This window comes from Grammomys surdaster, unplaced genomic scaffold (assembly GCF_004785775.1).
Source record: "Grammomys surdaster isolate TR1022 unplaced genomic scaffold, NIH_TR_1.0 188, whole genome shotgun sequence".
In the NCBI taxonomy this organism is placed as follows: domain Eukaryota; kingdom Metazoa; phylum Chordata; class Mammalia; order Rodentia; family Muridae; genus Grammomys; species Grammomys surdaster.
Window position 1 is genome coordinate 14,497,568 of NW_021604633.1, and position 22,230 is coordinate 14,519,797.

The window sequence follows — 22,230 nt, forward strand, 5'->3', positions numbered from 1 at the left end:
CATGGATGTCCCTCATTCTTTTGCTTTTATTTTAAAAAGTAAGTTTTTATCATTAGTTATTACTTAGGTAAAATTTTAGAGAATTTATTCTTCATGTTAATGACTTGTTCTTCACATTAAATACTGTTCATTAACATGTCTAAAATAAGACTGTGATGATGCTGAGAAGCTGCTGGTTCTAAATTTTTCTTCAATGATGTACTACTGGGAACAGTCTCTTATATGCATATCCGAAGCATTATGCTTTTTACTAATTACCAGACTCTTTAAGCACCGTGGGATGCTGTTACTTCTGAGGTGTCTGTGCACAGTTCTTTACTTCAGGGCCGTCATATATATCAGGCACTTTATTGCTTTTTTCTGTCCTTTTCAAAAGTGTTTGCATCATTTTAAAAAATGCTAATATATCAGAATACATTTTGTTTTTTTCTAATCATTTTCTTTTTGTTTCTTTCTTTCTTTTTTTTTTTTTTTTTCGAGACAGGGTTTCTCTGTGTAGCCCTGGCTGTCCTGGAACTCACTCTGTAGACAACACTGGCCTCGAACTCAGAAATCTGCCTGCCTCTGCCTCCCAAGTGCTGGGATTAAAGGCGTGTGCCACCACTGTCCGGCTTTCTAATCATGTTCATATTTATTAACTATTTATTTTAATACTTGGGCTAAAAGTGCTATGGTCCTTCATTACATTCTCGCAGATTAAAGCCAGTTGTACTTTCTGGTTTGTTACAAGAGAACAGGTCATCATAAAATTAAGAGTTTTAAAAAACTCAGCTAAAGAATACAATGGAGGTGCCAACATTATCTCAACTGTGCGAATGGAGAAAACGGATGCAGTGGATAACTAGCTTACCCTGGCTATGTGGACTTGTGGAAATTACTAAACTCACTAAGCCCCAGTCTCGACGGCTTTCATACTAATGCTCGTGTCCTGGGAATGTGGATAAATGATTCAGTATATAAATACCTGTGACAGTGCCTGGGCCACAGAAAGATCTCAGTTGTTGTTATTTTAAAAATGGGATTTATGTCAATAGTATCCTCTAGTTGTGATTTCATTTTCACTTCATATTTACTAAGACCATTATATTCTCTTGAGCCATGAAGTGCTACAGCAAATCTGTGGTTAGTACAACCTATTGTGTTCCCCCTAGGGACAGCTGGGACTCATAAATAATTTCAGCTTGACAGCCAGGCACACTACTTGATGCTCAGGGATTGAAGTATCACATTTTTCTAATATGCTAGCAGACCATGAGTGTGTGGATCCTTTGAAGTCTCCCTCCAAGGTAAAGTCTCTCCAGCTATACAGTGTTCTGCTCGTTCGCGGCTCTTGCATATTAGTTTAACTGGGCCCCGGAAGGAGAACTAGTAAATTGCTTTCACAGCTTGCTACAGCGGCTGCATACTGCAGCCAGTGCTGGCGTCCACTCCCTGTTGGAGTGGGCTGTGCTCTGAAGCAGCATTGGCTCTAGGAAGTGATGACTGAATGATTTAAAGAGAAGATAGAAGGACTCAGAGGGTGTCTTTGCCTTGAGATGGTTGTAAAAAATTTGTAGTAAACGTTGGCAAGATTAAAGATTGGTCAGAGCCAATCTTTAAGCAAATGCTAAACTTACTTCTTGAAGAGAATTTCAGTTTAACACTAAGTTAAAACACATAAAAAGTGCACATGAGCTGGGCGGTGGTGGCGCACGCCTTTAATCCCAGCACTTGGGAGGCAGAGGCAGGCGGATTTCTGAGTTCGAGGCTAGCCTGGTCTACAGAGTGAGTTCCAGGACAGCCAGGGCTACACAGAGAAACCCTGTCTCGAAAAGTTAAAAAAAAAAGAAAGAAAGAAAAAAGTGCACACGAGAGCAGAGACTTCCAACACAGATCCTGTGTACTCTTTCTACCCAGCACAGGAAGTGGCTGATAATATTCCCTCAGTCTTTCCAAATCAACAGGCTCAAATTTTAATGTACTTCTATTGAGAGGGGGAAAAACAACTCTTGCTTCAGGAAATTTCAGCATCAGAACTGTCATCCTGCATCGTTCTGTAGAACGCGTAAGCCTTTTCTATGTATGGGTAGGACACCTTATTACATACAATGAAAAAGCTGGGGGACTGAAGGTAGGCCTGGGAGCATTTTCCAGTCATTATGTCAGTCCAAAATTCCCTCCCAGAATTTTAAATAACTCCAGTAACTGAATACCACTGCTTGTCCCAAAAGGATGACTCTACAGTAGGCAGCAGACAGGACAATGACTTTGTACCTTAAATATTTAAAATCCGTGGCATGGGGCACTAAACAAAAATACTTGCTTAATAAAATGGAACAGTTTCTCTGAAACTTCTCTTAAAAAGAAGCTGGCAGACAATGATACAGATGCACATTTTATTTCGAGGATAAGGGGAGGACCGTTTAGTGGAGAGATGGGAGAAGAGTAAAGAAATTGCTTTTAAAAAATTATCTTGTGTGGCATCTAGCACACCCAATGCTCAATAAAGGCTTTTAAAAGCAGAATACATAAACTCCTGCTGCCAGATAACATCAAATGGGGAATGGTTTGTAGATAATGAAATACTGTTTGTTTTTTCCAGTTGCTATCACACTGCATTCTAGAGATGCATCTGTCAACTTTACTGGAGAAACATCTGTCAAACCAAAATACAACCAATCATATTTGCTTTGTAAACCACTGCTAACTACTTCTTAATAATGCTTTTCATTACCTTTTAAACTTTGTGCCAACCCATTCATTATTCAGACATAAGTTGGCTTGTAGGTAGATTTTGACTGTGGTATTGTAGCCGAATTTTAAGCTATAAGCAGCAAGACTTACCAAGTAATTGATGACGTAGAATCGGTCGTATTCTCTGTTTTTTGGATTGATCCTACGATGCTGCTTTTTTCTCATGTGATCCTTAAGTGTGTTTTTGTCTCTGAAGATCTTCTCACAGTACAAACACTGTAAACTACAGGAAACACACACACACACACTGCTAAACACATCCTTTGGACAACTGTCACAAGAACCCTATTTTTAATTTTATATTTATTTATTTGGGTTAAACAAACTAGAGTAATATGTTCCCTCTGTGAATCCCCCTATCCCTTTACCCACTTGGCTTTGTAGAAAGCATGGTATAGTATGGTTTGCGTTGTAGCAGTCTAAATTGGCCAACGTGCTGTTTAACTCAAACTGTGGCAAGGATTGCTCTAGACTGTGCAAGCAATGTGACCAGTCCAGTCTCCTTCTGCTCCTAAAGCCCTCCCTTTCCTGCCACAATGGTTGGCATCCCTTGGTACTATATGCTAAAATAAACCCTGCCTTCCTGAAGTTGTGACCTGCTAGGTATTGGGTCATAGCAATGAGAAAAGAACAGAATATTGATGATGAGCATATTTTCTTACAATATAACTTACATGGGTCAATGTTTGGCATAAAGTATGCATTTTAATGCAATAATTTCAAAATTCACTAGAAGGCAATATAATCAAGATAAAATCTACATAATGCCAAAAAAAATGTAGAATCCCACAGCATAAGAAATGAGTAACTTTCGTTTAATTCTAAGTTAAATAAATTTATTAAAACAATTTTTAAAAATTCAGAAGTAACTAACATTAAATTAGGTTTAGGCTGTGTTTTGCCAGGGAATACTTACTTGTCTAGTTTCTTCTGTAATGTGCATAAGAATTCAGTGCAGTTTACAATGTTGTCTGGCAAACCAATGTTGAAAGCATGCTCTCTGGCCATGTGGTTCAGCAGAACAGATCTGCAAGGGAATATGAACAATTTCTGTTATTTATAAATGATCTAGGAGCAAATCAGGCTAGGAATAGCATTTATATGACAACAACTGATCAGAGGAGAAACAAATAGTAGATAGAGACATAAACACTTGAGCCTCGCTAAAATGGATATGCTAAATAAAATGCAAACCCACATGTCTGCTTTCTAACATTGAAGGGTTAGACTCTGTTGAAGCATCAGGTCTTATTCCTCTCTTTTGTTTTTGTTTTTTTGTGACAGGGTTTCTCTGTGTAGCTCTGGCTGTCCTGGAACTCACTCTGTAGACCAGGTTGGCCTCGAACTCAGAAATCTGTTTACCTCTGCCTCCAAAAGCCTCATGCCACCACTGCCTGGCAGGGGTCCCACGCTTTAATCTAGTAAATAAATGGTGCTGCCTCTGCTTTCCCATCTCACTAGGAAAGTGATGGCTGATTTTAGGCATTAACTTTTACTGGGATAAGGAATAGTAGAGAACAAGGAAAGCATTTGGCATGTGTGGTGGTGAGGGTGTTTTCACAGAAGAGTGGTGGTCATCTGAAAGTAGAAGCAGGAAGATGCTGCTTGCTTGGTCTCTGTCTCCTAGGGTTAAGATACCACTACTCTCTATCCCTCAGATACTGGAACTCCAAGCCCTCTGGCCTTGGTACTCCGGCTTACACCAGTGGTCCCAGGACTCTCAGGCCATAGGACTTGAAATGAACTCCCCTGATTCTGAGCCCTGTGTATCTGCATGTAGTATGCCTGTCTCTAACGTTTACATAGTCCACTGTGGGAGGGCGCAGCCTCTAAAATAGATAAGGCAACTCTACTAACAAATCTTATGTGCTCCCTTATCACACATGGTGGTTCTGTTCTCTGAAAAATCTTGACTAATACAATGGAAAAGAGGCAGTTGGTTACTATCAAGATGGCCTTTTCTGTGACATGAGATCATGGATGTTCACCTAGCACAGCATCAGACAGAGATTATGCACCTATTGTTAATAGATGCTATATACAAGGATCATGACAGCACGATTATCAGCTTGTAGACTAGCTTATAAGCAAATGGAAACTTTATTTCAATATTTTAATTTACTTTTAATTTATGTGTAAAATATAATAATGTATGTATTTATTAATTATCATACGGTATTTTGATATATAGATACTGTAGAGTGCTTAGGTCATATCTGCTCTAACATGGATCACTTATACTTCTTTCTTTAGCTTGTTGTGGTATACAGTATATTAGCACTAGCTAATGTGACCCTATTGGGCAACACCAGCATACCAAACCTCTAATTGCTATTTAACTATGTTGCGCACGCACCGATCGACTCTCCCTTTTCTAGTAGTCACCACTCTATTCTTAAATCCTACGATCTCAATTTTCTTCAGATTCTACATATGAGTGAGATCACGAGATGCCTGTGTTCTTGTGCAAGGCACACTTCACTTGGTATCATGCCTCCCACGTTATATCCCTGTTGATGTGATTCAACTATTTTATAGAGTTGAGTAGCATTTTATGGAATATATGTATTACATGAAAATCTTAATTTCTACAACTTAAATAGTAAGAAGCATATATATGTAATATCTCCTAATAAGACTTTCTCATAATCAAAGGTGAGAGTTTCAGGGGACGGAGGAGTATATGTCACTGTTAGACTGTGCATAACTGCTACATAAGATGTTTATCTTACATATCTTTCATTCCTTCAAAGTGTTTTTGAATTTGTTTTTCACAAAAATAAAGCAACCTTCTCTCCATGAATGTATGCTACCTTTTTAGGTTCATGATACAGTGGGCACATTTATTAATCTGTGGTTAATAAGCTGTCTTCTCTAACTGCTTAATGATAACTTATAACTTCAACTAAAATACTTGTTGGGGACTTTACATTACTTCAAAGTTTTCCCAGGACATCCTACCCATAGGTTGCAGGGCAGAACCTATGCTGTAGAAGACTCCAGATAGAAAGAGACTGGGAAGTTCTTATAGCAACCGACGTGGATGGATGGATGGCGGTGGAATGGTTCAGTGAGTCAAGAAACTTCCTATACCCCAAGTCCACAGTAGAGCAGGACAGAGACCTTAGGATTCAAGGAGAATGCCAAAACACAGTTGGACATGCCTTGGGCTTTTCGGATGAGATGCAGTTACCAACTATTCCTAGCTTGAGTCAGAAGTAACAGCTGGCCCAAGCATAGACGAGTGGGCAGTTTTTCTGCTACCCCAGCTATGTATCCAAGATCTCTGGTTGTTACCAATTATACTGAATGCATTCATGGGAGCCTCTTCTCTCAACTTCTGCAGATTAAAGGCCTGTAAAATAAGGCTTGAAAGCCAGGAGATGGGATCTAAACCAGTGGCTGGTTCAAAGAATGTGTGATAAGAGATATCCCAATCTTTGTGAATAGTGGCTTCCGGAGTCTAAGAGAGTTGACTCAAGGGGAGTTGGGGTAGCACTGTTCTTAGGACCTGTGTATAGAGATGGGTTCCACTGGGCCAAGCACCATGCCATCTTGAGTCTAAGTTGTTTTTTTCTTTTTTTCTCCTAAGAGTAGTAAGCCTCAGTCAGATCTACCCAGGATGTTTACTTATAAGCTTTGAAATAGACACAGGTTTAGCAGTTGGCTGAAGAGCTGCAAGGGTTCTGGGATACTCCCCATGGGTCTAGCCTTTACTGTTGACTCTGAATATGTTCTTGAAGCCTCCTAGTCTTCCTCTATCTTTCTAGGGGCCTGCCAGACAGGTATCTAGATTTGAAGGTGAGGGGTTGAAGGCTAGCACCCAGTATGAGCTCTACTCTGTAGGCTCAGAAAGCTCAAAGATTTCCCCGCCTTGCCACCCTGATATCTTCCTAAGGTTTTCATACCTACTTTAGACTTGGAAGGGGGGTCAAGGAGATGAAGAGAGTTTATTATGGAGGGAACAGTCTCTACATGGCCCCAGGGTCTGCTCTGGTGACCAGATTAATGCCCTTCTAGTTTTGATTAGGTTACCTAGAATTGGCCCAACTTGAGCAGGACTTCCTGGGAATTCTATATTTGACATCCAGTCACCAAAAGGGGAACTACAGATAGGCAGAGCTATCAAGAAGGGGCTTCGCTCTCCGTTACTGTGATGCTTAATTTATAAGTCACCTTGCCTGGTGAAGGAGAGGCTATGTAACTAGTAAGGCATTATTTGTGATTATATTTGTGAGGATATGTTTCTGGAAGACACTGGTCCATAAATAAGAGTGATGAATAAAGGCAAGTATCCTCACCAAAATAAGCAGGTATAGGCCAATCCATTAAGGATTTGGAGAGTGAGCTATGTTGTTTTAAATAAACACTTGGGAACCAGCAGCTGCGGTGGAAGCCTGCTAGCTTAGAGAGGCAGAGAAAGCACCCAGCTGGCCTTTCTCCTTAGCTGATTTCTCCAAAGGAAAAGCAAGCTCTCCTTCTCCGTGCTGTTTCAACACCCAGGCAAACTGTGTGGTCCTCCCTTCTATTTCCTGTGCATCTCTTTCCTGACTTCCTCTCTAATGTTCTTTTCCTCTGTTCACTCCCCTTCAACTGGTTGTTTACTCTACTTCTTGACCTATGGTTGACTTTATTTAATCCTGTTTAGAATAAACAGAAAACTCTTGGCTGAACCACACCACAACTAGAAATGGGGTTTTCCAGTAAATAGCACAATCTTGGGTGTGATCAAATATCCTGCAACAGACGTGAATATCTATTTATCTTCTCTTGTCCTTAGGACCCTGAGACGTCATCACCTCTGGTCCTTGGGACTCCCATGTCTTCAGATTGGGACTAAATTTGCCATTAGTTTTCTTGGGTCCTCAGATTGCAAAGGATATCTTTATAAACTTTCATCCTCCTAATTATATGAACCCATCTTTATATTCTTTTATAAATTCTATTGGTACCTAAATGGTTTACTATATAATTCAAAATTGGGTGATTCAACCTATGAATCTGAGACAAAAAGGTCAGAGTGGGCTGGGACCAACTGTGCTTATGCTTCTAGCCACAGCTAGCCGGCAAGGGCTGGGGAGTCTCTGTAGTCTGGAGGAAGATGATACCTTCTGTTTTATCTCCCAGATTCTCAAGTTTTTAAAGACCAGCCAAGATGATTCATTAAAATTGTTAAATTAGTTTCACATCAATTTAGCCTTAATTTCCAAGAAATTAAATGCACAACAATTTTAACTAGTATTTCAACTTCTTACCTTCTTTATAATGTTAATTTTACCATTAATCACACAGTTTTACTTCAAATTAGAAGCTATGGAGAAACTTCTGGTGTTCATAATTATTATATTTTTCCATATCCACAATGGTCCTTAAAGGCATGTAATAATTACGAGTATATAATTAAAACATTCTAGTTAGAGAATGAAGTTTTGCTTAAAATATTATTTCAAACATTTTTTTCTTCTCAGTTTTTTTTGCCCTATACGCTGTAAAAAGGTTTTTTTTTTTTTTTTTTTTAATGCCTCCTTCTCCTGGGTTTCACTATCTCTCCTGGCTTCATATTGGACGTTGTCAGATCTTTCTTTATAGCTCTGTGGTGACGAATGGGATTAAGTTTAAAGTACGGCTGTGTGAGAGGGTCACACCACAGAATCATGAAGGGGTGAGCTCAGTGCAGCTGCCCCTGCCTGACACCAGCTCGGACAAAACAACTTTGTTCTATCAACCTAGGAAGCCACAGTAATTCAGAGTATTTGTTTGGGAAAAAGGACTCAGTGTTGGCAGGAGTTGTGAGCTTCATGGTGTCTTAGTCGGCCTTCTCCATCTCGTTCACTGGTTGGTCTCTAGCTTTCACACCGGTAGCCTCACAGACACTGGAGGGGGTGGACACCCCTAGAGTCTGTCCCTATTGTCTCTGCCTGGGATGTGCTGCCCAAGCTTTCCTCACAGAGCTAGCTTTTATTTGAACCAAATCTCATCCCCTGAGCATTTGTCCCAAATAATCAAAGACTTTTTTTTTTTTTTAAAGATACCATAGCTGCTTAAGGAAAGCATCATTTGTAGCAAATAATATACTAGATAACCATCTAAGACAATCTGGGAGTAAGATATCTTATGAAGCTTTTGAGAATTGTGACATCCAGGGGTGTAGAAGACCATACTCAAGTGTAAGGCTATGTGAATACCCGTAAAATACCCAAGACAACCACAAAATGGAGGCTAAGATGAGTTATGATCCAATGTAACATTGAGGTTTGCTCCAACCCAAGCAGAAAACCCTTTAATACAGAGTTGATATATTGGCCCACAGCGCTGAGGATATGATGTTATACAGGATGGCAAACCTGTTTCCACGAAATTCCTCACTGCAAAACATGCACACACCATGAAAGCTTGTATCAGTTCGCTCTCGCTGTTGCTGATCCAGAATTTCTTTCTGTAAAGTATAAGAGGACTTATGAGTTTCTCTTTAGGGTCTGCAGTTAGTCACCGAGCAATGCCAGTCTAAATGAGAGTATAAGAGGTCATGTATGAAAATCGCTCAGATGGCCGATTTCTTTGTTCTTGTCTTGGCATTGAAACATTCCAAGGGAGTCTCACGGGTCTATGAGCCTTGTCAAGGGCAGGTCCACGCCCAGCAGTATGTGGCCAACAGAAAACAAACTCAGTGGTATTTTTGGAAGTATTTTGTCTCACATGGCTTTGTCTGCACATTTCTTTTTAACCGTATGGCTCTTTTGCTTATACATTATGGTTTCTGATTTTGTTTTTCTAGGTTTTCTCTGTGTGTGACTCTGTGTGTCCCATCATCTCTATGTGTCTTATGTGTTTTTTTTTTGACTCCCTTTTGCCTTGATTATTTTGTTTTAATCTGATTTGTTTTTATTTTATCATATTAGTTTTTTAGATGCTTGTTAATATTCTAATAAAAGAGAAGTGGTATGAATTTGGGTCAGTAGTGAACTGGGGAGGATCTTGGAGTTGAGGAGGGAAAACCGTAATCAGAATGAATTGTATGAAAGACGTCTATTGTCAGTAAAGGAAAAGAAACCCTACGTCTGCACATAACAGTAGACCATGGAAGTCACTTGGCGATGGATGCCACTCCAAGCCAACAGGAACGATCTTCCTCAACCTGTGTCAGTCATTCCCTGTACTTACTCTCCCCATCAGACCATAATCTGCTAGGTTCTTTGATTGCTCTTATCCTTAAATCTCTACTTAGTTGGAAATTAAGTTCTGATCATTTCCCCACTCTCTCCAATAACATTACCCCGAGTCCAGACTTTAGTGAATTATTATGAAATTGCTATAAATAAATATCAGAGTAACCATGATTGCAGTCCTCGCACATACTTCTATCAAAGGGAGAAAGCCATTTACTAAACGTGCTTTTTGTACAATTATTGTGTCGGGCTGCAACAAAATTGGTTTTATAATGTTCTGCTAGGATCTGCTCTAATCAGGGAGGCCATTGCACTGTCTTTCCTGGAGGTCAGTGTGCTCCTTCGCGTCTCACTTTTACAAATTGTTATATGTTCATCAAGATCCAGTGTTATTCCTGCAAACTCTCATTAAAAAAAAACCCAACATTTTAATGCACATTTCTCAAGTCAGTGACAATATTAATCCTGATTTTTTTTAAAGAGAAAAATCTCACTTAGCATAACATTATCATCATTTTGATTCAAATGTGAGGATTTTATGAGTCAGTGCCCTAGTGTAACCAAGCCTTAACAGGTTTTCACTGGCCACAATTAAGTTGTTCGTGGAGTCTTAACTGCACAACCAGAAAGTAACTAGAGTGATACGCAATCTGGTTACCCTGATTTACAGGATGGTAAATGAGGGGCAGCACTGGGTAGACAGGGCAATAGAGGACGAGTATGCCTGGTCGGGAAGGTGCTCAAGCCAGGCTGTTCTCCAATCTCCTACAGTCTATATAACAGTCTATATAACTGCTAATTATTTTCAAGTTTAGTAAACACTCTCCTTCTGTCCCAAATCTCCTCTTCCTCTTTATATTTATGATCCGTTTTCAAAGTTTTCCCAGTGTATATTCATTGTACAAAATAATGAGCTTTAATGTGGTGTTTGCATACATGTACGTAACATACTTTGATAACATCCATCCTTCCAGGTACACTCTTTCCACTTTCCTAACAAACTTGCTTTCTTCCTCATCCTCTCTGTTTCCCAGACAGGGTCTACCCATGTGTGTCTTATGTTTTTCCAGTAGGCTGTGAACTCCAGGGCTCAACTGATCCTTCTACCTTAGAGTCCTGAGTAGTGAGATCTATAGATGAATGCTGTCATGCTTGGCTTTGCCCACATTCTTTGTAAAATCCTTCTTAAAGAGTTGGGAGAGGCCGGGCAGTGGTGGCGCATGCCTTTAATCCCAGCACTTGGGAGGCAGAGGCAGGTGGGTTTCTGAGTTCGAGGCCAGCCTGGTCTACCGAGTGAGTTCCAGAACAGCCAGGGCTACACAGAGAAACCCTGTCTCAAAAAAACAAAAACAAAAACAAAAACAAAAACAAAAACAAAAACAAAAAAAAAAGGAGTTGGAAGAGAGAGAGAGGTCAGGGGTTAAGAGCATAGATTGCTCTTCCAGAAGAGCTGAGATTTATTTCCTGAACCCACTTGGGGAGGCTCAACAGCTTCTGTAACTCTAGCTCTACAGGCTCCAAGGCCCTGGCCTCCGAGAGCACCCATATGCATGTATGTGCATGCACACATATACAACCAGACCAGACCAGACCAAACCTCCAAAAGATTTCCCATGTTCATGGACTGGCAGAATTATTATCAGTGTGGAAATGGCTAGAATATCAAGAGCAATCTACAAGTTTAATACAATCCCTATCAAAATTCCAATGATAATGTTCACTAATCTAGAAAAAAACAATCCTACAATTCAGTTTAAGTAATCTTCAGCAGAAAGAGAAAGAACCTTCTTTTTCTTTTTTCTTTTTCGGTTTTTCGAGACAGGGTTTCTCTGTGTAGTCCTGGCTGTCCTGGAACTCACTCTGTAGACCAGGCTGGCCTCAAACTCAGAAATCGGCCTGCCTCTGCCTCCCAAGTGCTGGGATTAAAGGTGTGTGCCACCACCGCCCGGCGATAAAGAACCTTCATGATACCTGATCTCAAATGACATTGTAGGGCTATAGTAACAAAAACTGTGATGCCAGCACAGAAACAGGCATGTGGACAAGAATGGAGGACCGGAAATAAAACTCATAGTTATAGTCACCTAATTTTGACCAAGCTATCAAAAAATAGATATTGGAAAAAATATTTTAAAAATGGTGCTGGGAAAACCAAATTTCATGCAGAAGAATGAACTAGATTTATACAAATCATAATCAACTCCACAGGGATCAAAGTCTTACTGCAACACCCAAAACTGTGGAGCTGCTAGAAGAAAACAGCACAGACAAGCGGTTTGGAACAGGACACCAACCGCACACAAAAGAATGGCAAGAATTAACAATCAGTATTGCTTGAGATATAAAAAAGCTTTGCTTCAGCAAGAGAAAGGATCACCAGAGTAAAGAGAAAAATCTTTGCCAATGATACAACAGACAGGTGACTAATATCTCCAATATGTAAAGAGAAGGAAAAATTAAACAACAAATCTCCAAAACATCCAACTAAGAATGAACTGAACAGACCAAGCAAGCAAGTAAAATAAGACAATCAGCCAACAATATGTGAAATTTGTCCACTGTATTTAGTCATTGGGGAAATGCAGATTCTGACATTCTGTCTCCTCACTGTCAGAAAAGCTATCAATAAGAGAACAAATGTCAACAATGGTGAGGACACACTGCTGGTGGAATGTAACCTTGTGCAGCCTGTGTGGAAACAAAATGAAGGATTTAAATAAAAATGGGATTACCATGTAACTCGGTTGTGCCATGCCAGGTTATATAGTCAAAGTCAACAGACCCCTGAGATCCCTGGACATCTACGCCTATTGATACACTGCTTACAATAGCCAGGAAATGAAGACAGTCTGTGTGTCTACCAAGAGGAAGATATCTAGAAAACAAGGTATACACACAAGAAGAAATTTTATTCTGCTATAAACAAAAAGGAAATCATGCCATTTTAAAGAAAATGGCCGAAACTAGAGATAATTATGTTAAGTACTATAAACAAGATTTCAGAAAAAAAATACTGATTTTTTTCCCTCATATGTGGAAATCCCGTGTGTGTGTGTGTGTGTGTGTGTGTGTGTGTGTGTGTGTGTGATGAAACTACAAAAAGCATCACAGGAGGGGCAGATGTTCGTTTTTGTTTTTGTGAGACAAGGTTCCTCTTTATAGCCCTGGATGTCCTAGAATTTGCTAGATTTGAACTCACAGAGATCCACCTGCCTCTGCCTCCTGAGTACTAAGATTAAAGTCATGGAGGAATTCTTAAAAGAAAGAGGCCAGAGGGAGAGATAGAAGGTAATGGAGTCCTCTGGCACGAAAGCAGAATGGGGGACTATGTGAGAGAAAAGGGTTAGTCAGATGGGGAGATAGGGCTGGGAGGCAGGGGATAAGGAGAGGGGAGTTGGAACAAAGTTTAATAGTATAATGATGTTTATGTATGAAAATTCCATAATGAGCTATTTGTTACATACTAACTTAAATGTTTAAAAACTCCTTCCCAAACATTAAGATATTTTCTATTCTATCCTCGAATTGCATCCATTTCTCACTTTGATATCAATGCAAGGAAGGGCCCCAGAATTGGGAGCTATAGACAAGGGGCATGCAGTTCCTTGTAAAGGGACTGTCTGTCCTGTCTGTTGACCTTAAGCTTGTGTTCTTCCCATTCCAGGCTCTTGTGATTCCAATAGTGTGAACACCCTTGACTACGCTTTTGTGGCTAGTGTCTCAATATTTCTCCATTAATACAATCAGTTTTCTTCTCTTTAAAAACTGTATGTGTCGGGCTGGAGAGATGGCTCAGTGGTTAAGAGCACTGACTGCACTTCCAGAGGTCCTGCGTTCAAATCCCAGCAACCACATGGTGGCTCACAACCATCTGTAATGAGATCTGATGCCCTCTTCTGGTGTGTCTGAAGACAGCTACAGTGTATTCATATATAATAAAATAAATAAATCTTTAAAAAAAAGTTTAAAAAAAATAAAATAAAAACTGTATGTGTTTAACTCATTCTTTGGCAGTTTTATACATGAGTGACATTCTGTTGACCTTCATCCCCACACTCTCTCATTCCTTCCCACTTTTTGTCAAGATTCCCTACTGTCCCTTTCCCACATTTTATGTCATTTTCTTTTGTGATCCACTGATTTTAATCAGGCTGATCTGTGGTATCACTGGTTTGGAACTATTCATTGGAGCCTGGTGACCTCACTGTTGAGTATACAACTGCTAACAATGACTGTGCCTCATCAGTAGTAGGTGATTCAAAAGGGAGGGGAAGGGTCCCATTAATCTCTCCCTGATCCATGATTGGTTGTTAAAAGGCCCAGCCTTTTGCAGGGCCAGAGTAGGGAACAACCTATGAGACCATACTGCAATGGCAGTATTATGCCCCAAAGGTAGAATTTTGTGGTTCTTTCCTCTGTTTTCTATCTCCTACATTTTTCCCCCTGCTCCTTCTGTAACTTTTCCCTGAGCTGGAGACAGGGTGATGTAACTGATGTGTTTAGGACTGTGTTTAGGACTCAACTGTCAGCTGTAGAGTCTTGCACTCACCACCCTCCATTGAAAGGAGAAATTTCTCTGATTAAGGACGAGAGAATAGTATTTGTCTATAGCTACTGCTGATGAACAACAACAGTAAGGGAGTTCCCCCTTAGGGCCTAAGACTTCTCCAACCATAGATTTTTAACCAGGTTTACAGTATCAGAAATGTATTGCCTCCTGTGGAGTGGGCTTCAAATTCAATCTGGGAGATGGTGGTTATCTTCATAATAGTTGTGCGATTACTATACCAGCAGGCAGATTTTACTTACTGTTTATAATTTGTATGGTTCAGAATTTGGTAAGACAGCTGATGCATCTTTTCTCTCTGAGCAGCCGGCTCTGCACCCCTGGCATTATGAAAGCAGCCAGCAGGGAGGAAACTTTCACTCAGTTTTAGCTTGATTTTAATGTATATTACAACCAAGGCGGGTGGAATCTTCATCAAGTTATCTTGCTAGATAACGAACAAGAGTTATCTAGTTCTGACAGTCAACCAAGAACAGAGAGCCTGTATTGTTTTGCAGGTCTTGGGGCCTCCCTCACTAACAATTCAGGAGGGTGTATTTCTTATCTGGCAACTGGGATTTTTGTTTGGTAACATCCAGCTATGCATTTTAACTTTTTATTGATTCTTTGTGAGTTTCACATCATGCACTCAATTCCACTCATCCTCCTGTCCCTTCCTATCTGCTCTCTGACCTTGCAACCTCCCTCACCCCCTCAAAACCAAACCAAACCAAACCAAACCAAACCAAACCAAACCAAACCACACCACACCACACCACACCACACCACACCACACCACACCACACCACACCACACCACACCACTCATATAAGCTTCACTGAGGTGAGTCAGACGGGAGACTTTCTCAACGGTCGGAGCTTGAGCACGCTAATACAACAGGAATATTAAAACATAGAACAATTATGCCTTCCTCTTGATGTAAGTAGAAAAGGACTAGTAACTATTCTATATAAGTTCATTTCCTAGATCACTGGAATTTAAGTCAGGTATGCAAAGGTTTAATTATGCACAGGATAGTTTGGTAGATGACATTCCATATTTTCCTCTGCATTCTGAATACAAGATGTGATTTGACTTGCTTACAATGTGGAGTCCTGGCAAGAAACAATTACTTTTGTACTGTATTGTAACGCACGTGTATTTGACTTTCAGGATCTCCTTGCCTCTATAAAGGAGGAAGCTGTTGTGCCCACTGTATCTGCATTTCCTCTCTTCTACAGGCTTCTGTGCTCTCCTCCTAGGCATAGAGCTTCTCTTCCATGTACCTGATTTTAACTTCCTCTACTCTGTTAGACCCTCAGCTTGTCCTCTGAGTCTGGAACTATGCTAATGGACTTTCCAAGCTGAGCTAAAGAAACAAAGCCCATCACATTCTAAGTACGTAACTAAATCAAATAGGTTTGGTGTCCAAGAATGGGCAGCGCCTGACTGGTGTCTATCTTTGACGTGGTGTGTAGTTCACCTGACTGGTGTCTATCTTTGACGTGGTGTGTAGCAGCGCCTGACTGGTGTCTATCTTTGACATGGTGTGTAGTGCGCCTGACTGGTGTCCATCTTTGACGTGGTGTGTAGTGTGACTCTTATGTGTGGGTTCTTTTCCATCTACTGAGATTATCTGGTATCAGATGGATGGCTTATAGACTTACTCTGTACATTTATTTAAATTATGATTATCTGATGCTGGGAGAGTAGGAGGGAGGGAGACAAAGAGAGATGGAAGGAAGGAGAAGCTAAAATTTATCGGAAATGGTATTTAAAAGTAGGCTGTAAATATAGAAGGAATATGAGGAGAATTTGAATGTAATAAACCCTAACAAGTATCTGATTGGCTCCTAGTTTTCTACTAAACAAAATTCACAATTTTTAATATTGCCACACAACACTTGATTCTAATTTAAGATCTTCAAAGCTTTCTATCACATTGTTTCTTCATGTAACTCTATTACAGATAAACCTGGAGGGTTCTAGCATGTGCATGTGGCACCACTTTGTTAAATAAACTCTTAAGTTACATTCCTAAAGCAAGCCACCAAGGTCCGTTTCCTTATTTGGCCGTTTTCTCCTCCTGAGGCTGACCTCCAAGGCCCAGCTACCAAAGTATTAAAGTCTAACAATCAAAAGCTCTCTTCTGGCTACTCTAACACACCCAATCAAAATTAACCAACTCATCCTATCATGGAGTTTCTCTTTTCCCTTTATTCACTGCCTTTTGCCTGTGGGCCACATCAGCTCATCTCTAGAAGAAATCCTTTGTCCCTTCAGGGCAAGTACCCCTGCTCCCTCTCCCTTGTTCCTTTCCTCTTCTTCCTGTCCTCTGTCTTCTGTCTTTGACCCTTATTCCCTGTCCTTTGTGCTGAGAACTTGGTTTTGGTGTGTACTGGGTTTTGGTGTGTACTTCCTTTCAAAAGCAAGAAAACATACTGCAGTTTGTCTAGCAATGCAACTAGCAGGTCTCAAGGTCTCATTTTGATTTCTTTGACCAGCAAAGGGCCTGGGGAACCAGCTTCATCTGTGCCTAGAGGGAGTTCTCTGCTCCGCCCTCACAGCAGGCCAGATGGTTCCTCTCTGTGGTGAGTGGAATGGAAAGCCAATGGCCACTTCGTTCTGTAATCTTTTGCTTCTCTGATTAACTAATGTACAATGCTGATTGGACGTAACTCTTTTCTGTGGATCAGTTTCTGCTGATCTCTAAAATTCCCATGAAAACATTCTATTAATAATTAAAGTGACTATCCGAGACTACGTGCATGATACTTCCCTTTTTGCCAGTTAAATTGAACAGGCCTTGACACTACTTCTCCAGGAAACCGTACTGACAGTCATTACTGATGGAAAATGAGCTTTTATGCGCTGTGTACACAATTTCTTACAGTACATTTCCAAAGCATATGTGAAAAATGAAATTGTTGCAACTGTATACACACTACAAGTTTGCATGCTCTCCTGAAAAATCACAATGGGATCCTCAAAGGATTTACCATCCTGACTTTCTGGGACTGAAACAGGGCTTGTGCATACTGTGTGTAGTTAGTTTGTGATGCTATGGTCTCAGAACAATCCCACATCTTTGTTATAGTACTTCAATGCTGATTAATTACAGCTTTGTGATTGTGGAGAGCTACAATGTATCGGTGGGAATGTATTTGCCTAACACATACAAGGTTCCATTTCTAACACCATGATGTGAAAATCACAGGAAAACTCAGCAACTATGTTTAAAGATCACATAAGGCTGATTGATTACAATCCCATAATTGTAGTGGGCTGAGCATTGCAGGCCTTGAGCCAAATGATCTTGTGCTATTTTTAGGTCCCATAAAAACCACTAATTGCCTACTTCTGTGTCTGATCTAACACCATTTTAACTACCAGGTAAAACCTTTTGTTATATATTAACAGATTCCTAGCTTCCATTAATCCAAACACTAAACATGCTGACAGACAGCACCTGCAACGTATGATAGAAACTCCTGGCTTTGCTGTAATGTATGAATTTTTTTTTGGTGTAACTAATGAATTTTTCTTTGCTGTAACTAATGAATTTTTTCTTTGCTGTAACTAATGAATTTTTAAAAAAATGCCTTGATTTATGACTTTCTTTTGTTCCATAACTATAAAACATTCCATAAATTTATTTGCATATGAAATATGCTTTATTTTTTTTGGGGGGAGGGCAACCTGAATCTGGGTTCCTGGGCCACAGTCACTCAGATCTGTCTCTAGAATAAACTATTCTTATTTCCTTTGAGGTAAGAGTTGTGTTTGGCACAGAGAATGTAAATTAGAGAGCTCCCAGCAAGTTGGTAATTGTATCAAGATGAGAACATACTGTATAGGAAACTATTCTAAGAAAAGGAGTTGTTGGTCAATTAAAGTTTAGGACTTTCAAAAGTCCTAAACTTTCTCTTTTATTCCCTTCAAACATGTCATAATAGATAATTTATGAAGTCTAAATACACAGAGACTTTTCGATTGCTTCAGGGATAGGTATGTACTTAACAAGTTTTTAATTTTTTTCTTTAACATACATTTTAATATATATGCATCTTAAATGTATAAAAATACATCCCGCCAGGCAGTGGTGGCACACGCCTTTAATCCCAGCACTTGGGAGGCAGAGGCAGGTGGATTTCTGAGTTCGAGGCCAGCCTGGTCTACAGAGTGAGTTCTAGAATAGCCAGGGCTATATAGAGAAACCCTGTCTCAAAAAACAAAAAACAAACAAACAAAAAAATCCCTAAGACAGCTTTTTGAGCAAATAGGAGATACAAGTCAAGATGAAGAAATGAAATGGGAGTGATAACTACCAATTCTATTCATTAAGGAAGCTGAATTTATTGATACAAAAATGACTGTTTATTATTGATCTTTATGAGTTACAATTGTTTTACTTTTTCAACTTTTAAAAATTGAATTGGGCCTATAGCTTACTGGTAGAATACTTTCCTAATATCTAGAGGCACTGGATTTGATTCCAGCGCATTGGGAAAAAAAAAAAAACCCTCAATAATGGTATTAAGGTTTGTCTGGATCTACTCTACAAGACTTTACTCTTGGGAATGCTAAATTGAAAAGGAAAGTCTCCATATTTCTTTTTTATTTTTATTTATTTATTTATTTATTTATTTATTTAAATTTTTATCCATATTTCTTAAGATAGAAACACCAAATAGTACATATGTTTTTGGTCAGATAATACCTACATGTAAAATAAAACATATAACTATTTAAATCACAATACTATTTTGTTTGTAGTAGTTTTAATTGTTTATTGCCATCAAGTTAGTAAATTAAGAAGAAAGTTGTTCTTAAATTGGTTTTGCTGACATGGATATGCCATGCTGCATGAATTACTAAGTGGAGATCTATTTATTACTAGTAGCTTTCCCTTAATTTTGTGACTACTTGGTCTTGGTTACTATCTTGTCTCTAATTTTTTATTATGCAATAATTCTTTTCAATACAGAAGTTGAAACAATAGTACAGTGAAATTCCTGTACTTACTGTCTGTTAGCTATGAACACTTCCATCCACCCTTCCCCAACTCTGCACAAAACTCTAGCATTCTTATGCATTTATGTTTTCTGGCTGAATTATTTAAGAATAACTTTCAGGCATCAAGGCACTTCCTTTTTATCTGATTCAAATGCCTTCTGTTAAAAGTAAGGACATTATCCTAAACACAACCACAAAGCTATCATTATTACTCCTCAGAAAATACAGAAACTTAAAGTAGCACTCAGGTAATAGGTAGACTTCTTCAATTATACCAGTGATTTATTTGAATATTTCTCATAGCTAGTCTAGACCATCCTAGGTCCATGCATTTTATTAGGTTGTTAGACGCCATGCCTCTAATTCTGAAACCACAAAGTAATTCAATCGCTGGGACTCGGTTCTGTTACCCAGAAAGGGGATAATTTTCTGAGGTCAGTGACACTATTCCCAAGGAAATGGATGCCTGCTAGGAAAGCCTAACTATTTTAAATATCTCAAAATGTTTCTGACCAGATAGGCTCCTGAAGGGGAGGACTGTTTCTATTCATCCGTGCAGACCCAGTATGCTTCTAGATAGAGGGACACAATAGCTGTTGAGTGGAGGAGATGGCCTCAGCTTTCTCACATCCTTTAGTGAGGAAGAGCCACGGTGGACACCCTGCCCCCAATGCTGCACTCTCATGGCCGTGTACTGTGAACGCAGAACAACAGTAATGACAACAAATCACACCAAGCCCGACTAGGACCAAAAACCAAGCCTCGAAACAACCAAAACCCAAACTAAGCTTTGATTTCTGTGCATCTGTCTTTCATAACAAACGCGCCACCACCTGCTGACCAGGTGCCATGGTGGACAAAGAGCCTGGGCTACTTGGGCTATCAGGAAATGTATATTTTTCTTCCCCCTTACTTCTCTTCCTTTGTCCTCTTTATACATCTTAGCAGCTGATATGATTAGTTGTAGCATATGTTTAGAGTCATTTATGAACAAAGGGATAACATCAGGAGTCGATGTACAGTGAGTATCAAACAGAAGTGCAAATCAAAGCTCATTAGCTTTGCAGTTTTATTTTTCTAAGACATTTCATGCTGGGCTATATATTAGGCTTTATTTGTGGGCTGGCAGAGTGGAGAGATAAAGTGAATGTCACAGATGTTATATATTTGAATTTCTCAAAGCAGTTGGTATAATGAGATAAAATTTTCATTATAAAATTGGCTGGGATAGGAAGCATAGTGGTAGGAATACAAGATCAGCTCGTGCATTGGGCAATGAGTCATAGTAACAAGCTGTACGTTTGTCTCGGAGGTGCAGAGTGGCAGAGGGGCCAGTGCATGGTCTTTCATCTTTATTCATACACTGGAAACACAGGGAACTTTAATAAAGCTGCAGGTGCAGAGTCAGAGGGGATTGACACAGAGGCAGAGAAGAACGGGAGTGAGGGTAGAAATTGTAAGAATAAAAATCAGTCAGTGTTGGGAGGGAGCATTTAGAAACCATTTTAGCAGAAGGAAAGAAAACAGAACCCTGATGTTTTAAATGAAGAATCCATAGAAAATGGCTGTATTAACAAAACAAGATCAAAATGAGGTGGACAGCACAGAAGAATCGCTAGCTTGTCTTGGTCAGAGAACCCTAGGCTGACTCTCTAGCACAGATCACCTTCCTAGCACAATGATGGTAGTGGCCCACGGGCCCCACAGGGAGGCAACAGGACCTTCTCTTCCTTTTGCTTTCCATTCCTAGAACCAGGGATCACCTACAAGGTGTTCAGCTCTTTAATGCCTTCACCTTTAGTGTTTTGGGCTGGCATAAGACACAAAAGCCTAGGTTTGAGATAAAAGAACAAGAAAAGTAGGTGAGTGGGCACATACATCGACAATAAAAATAAGAACATACACCCCACATTTGGTTCTCAGCTTTCTTAGAAAAGGGAAACAGAATTTGATTTGTTGTTGTCCTTTGTTCTTGGAGGTAATTTATAAACACTTTGAATTTTCTCTGGCTGAGTTACTCTTTTACTCAGTGGGCCCTCTAATCACAGTTGATTACTTATGCTAACCAGATGACTCAGGATGATGGGTGGCTGGCTAAGCCAGAAAAACCAACTGTGTGATTAGTGGGTTGGGCATCTGAGCCACATGACTCTTGGGTGTGGTCAGTGATTTTAATCAATCGTTGTACTCTGACCAATCCTTGAGGAAGATTTCCTAGTCAGACACACACAGTATTCACACACATAGATAGATGTACTGTGAGGATAACACCTCTCAGGGGACAGTGAGAGCTCTGAAGTAGGGTGGGCAGTGCTTCGTCAATCAGTCAGGGTGAGCACTTGTCTCAGTTCTGCTAGGATGAGGGAAGCCTGGAGAGAGTCTCTCCAAATCAGAAAAAAACAAACATGAAAGAAAACAAAACAACCCACCACAAACCAAAAAACTACCCAACCCAACCCAACCCAACCCAACCCAACCCAACCCAACCCAACGAAACCAAAAAGATCTGACTTGTTTTGAGTCTAAGAAGCAGACTCCATAACCAAGCAGACACACTGAATTGCAAAGGTGATGGATGAGTCTGTCCCTAGGAGACAAGAACCAGGGACTACTTCTTCTTTGGCCACACATGGGAGTAAAAGTATATAGTGGAAACTGTAATAAACTCTTGTTTTTTTTTTCTTTTAAATCGCTTAATTTCTATTTATTTTCTTTCTTTCTCTCCTTCCTTCCTTCCTTCCTTCCTTCCTTCCTTCCTTCCTTCCTTCC

The 22,230-nt window shown here is 39.8% G+C and overlaps 1 protein-coding gene across 1 annotated transcript in view; it reads right to left on the reverse strand.

Annotated features, from left to right (window-relative positions):
* The window catches only part of Znf277 (zinc finger protein 277), a 109,604-nt gene that overhangs the window by 12,133 nt on the left and 75,241 nt on the right, over window positions 1-22,230 (reverse strand). Inside the window, exons 5-7 of the mRNA XM_028768838.1 lie at window positions 9,078-9,169; window positions 3,650-3,760; window positions 2,824-2,956 (exon numbers count right to left, since the gene is read on the reverse strand). Of these exons, the coding sequence (XP_028624671.1) occupies window positions 2,824-2,956; window positions 3,650-3,760; window positions 9,078-9,169 (336 nt within the window). The remainder of the gene's footprint in view (window positions 1-2,823; window positions 2,957-3,649; window positions 3,761-9,077; window positions 9,170-22,230) is intronic.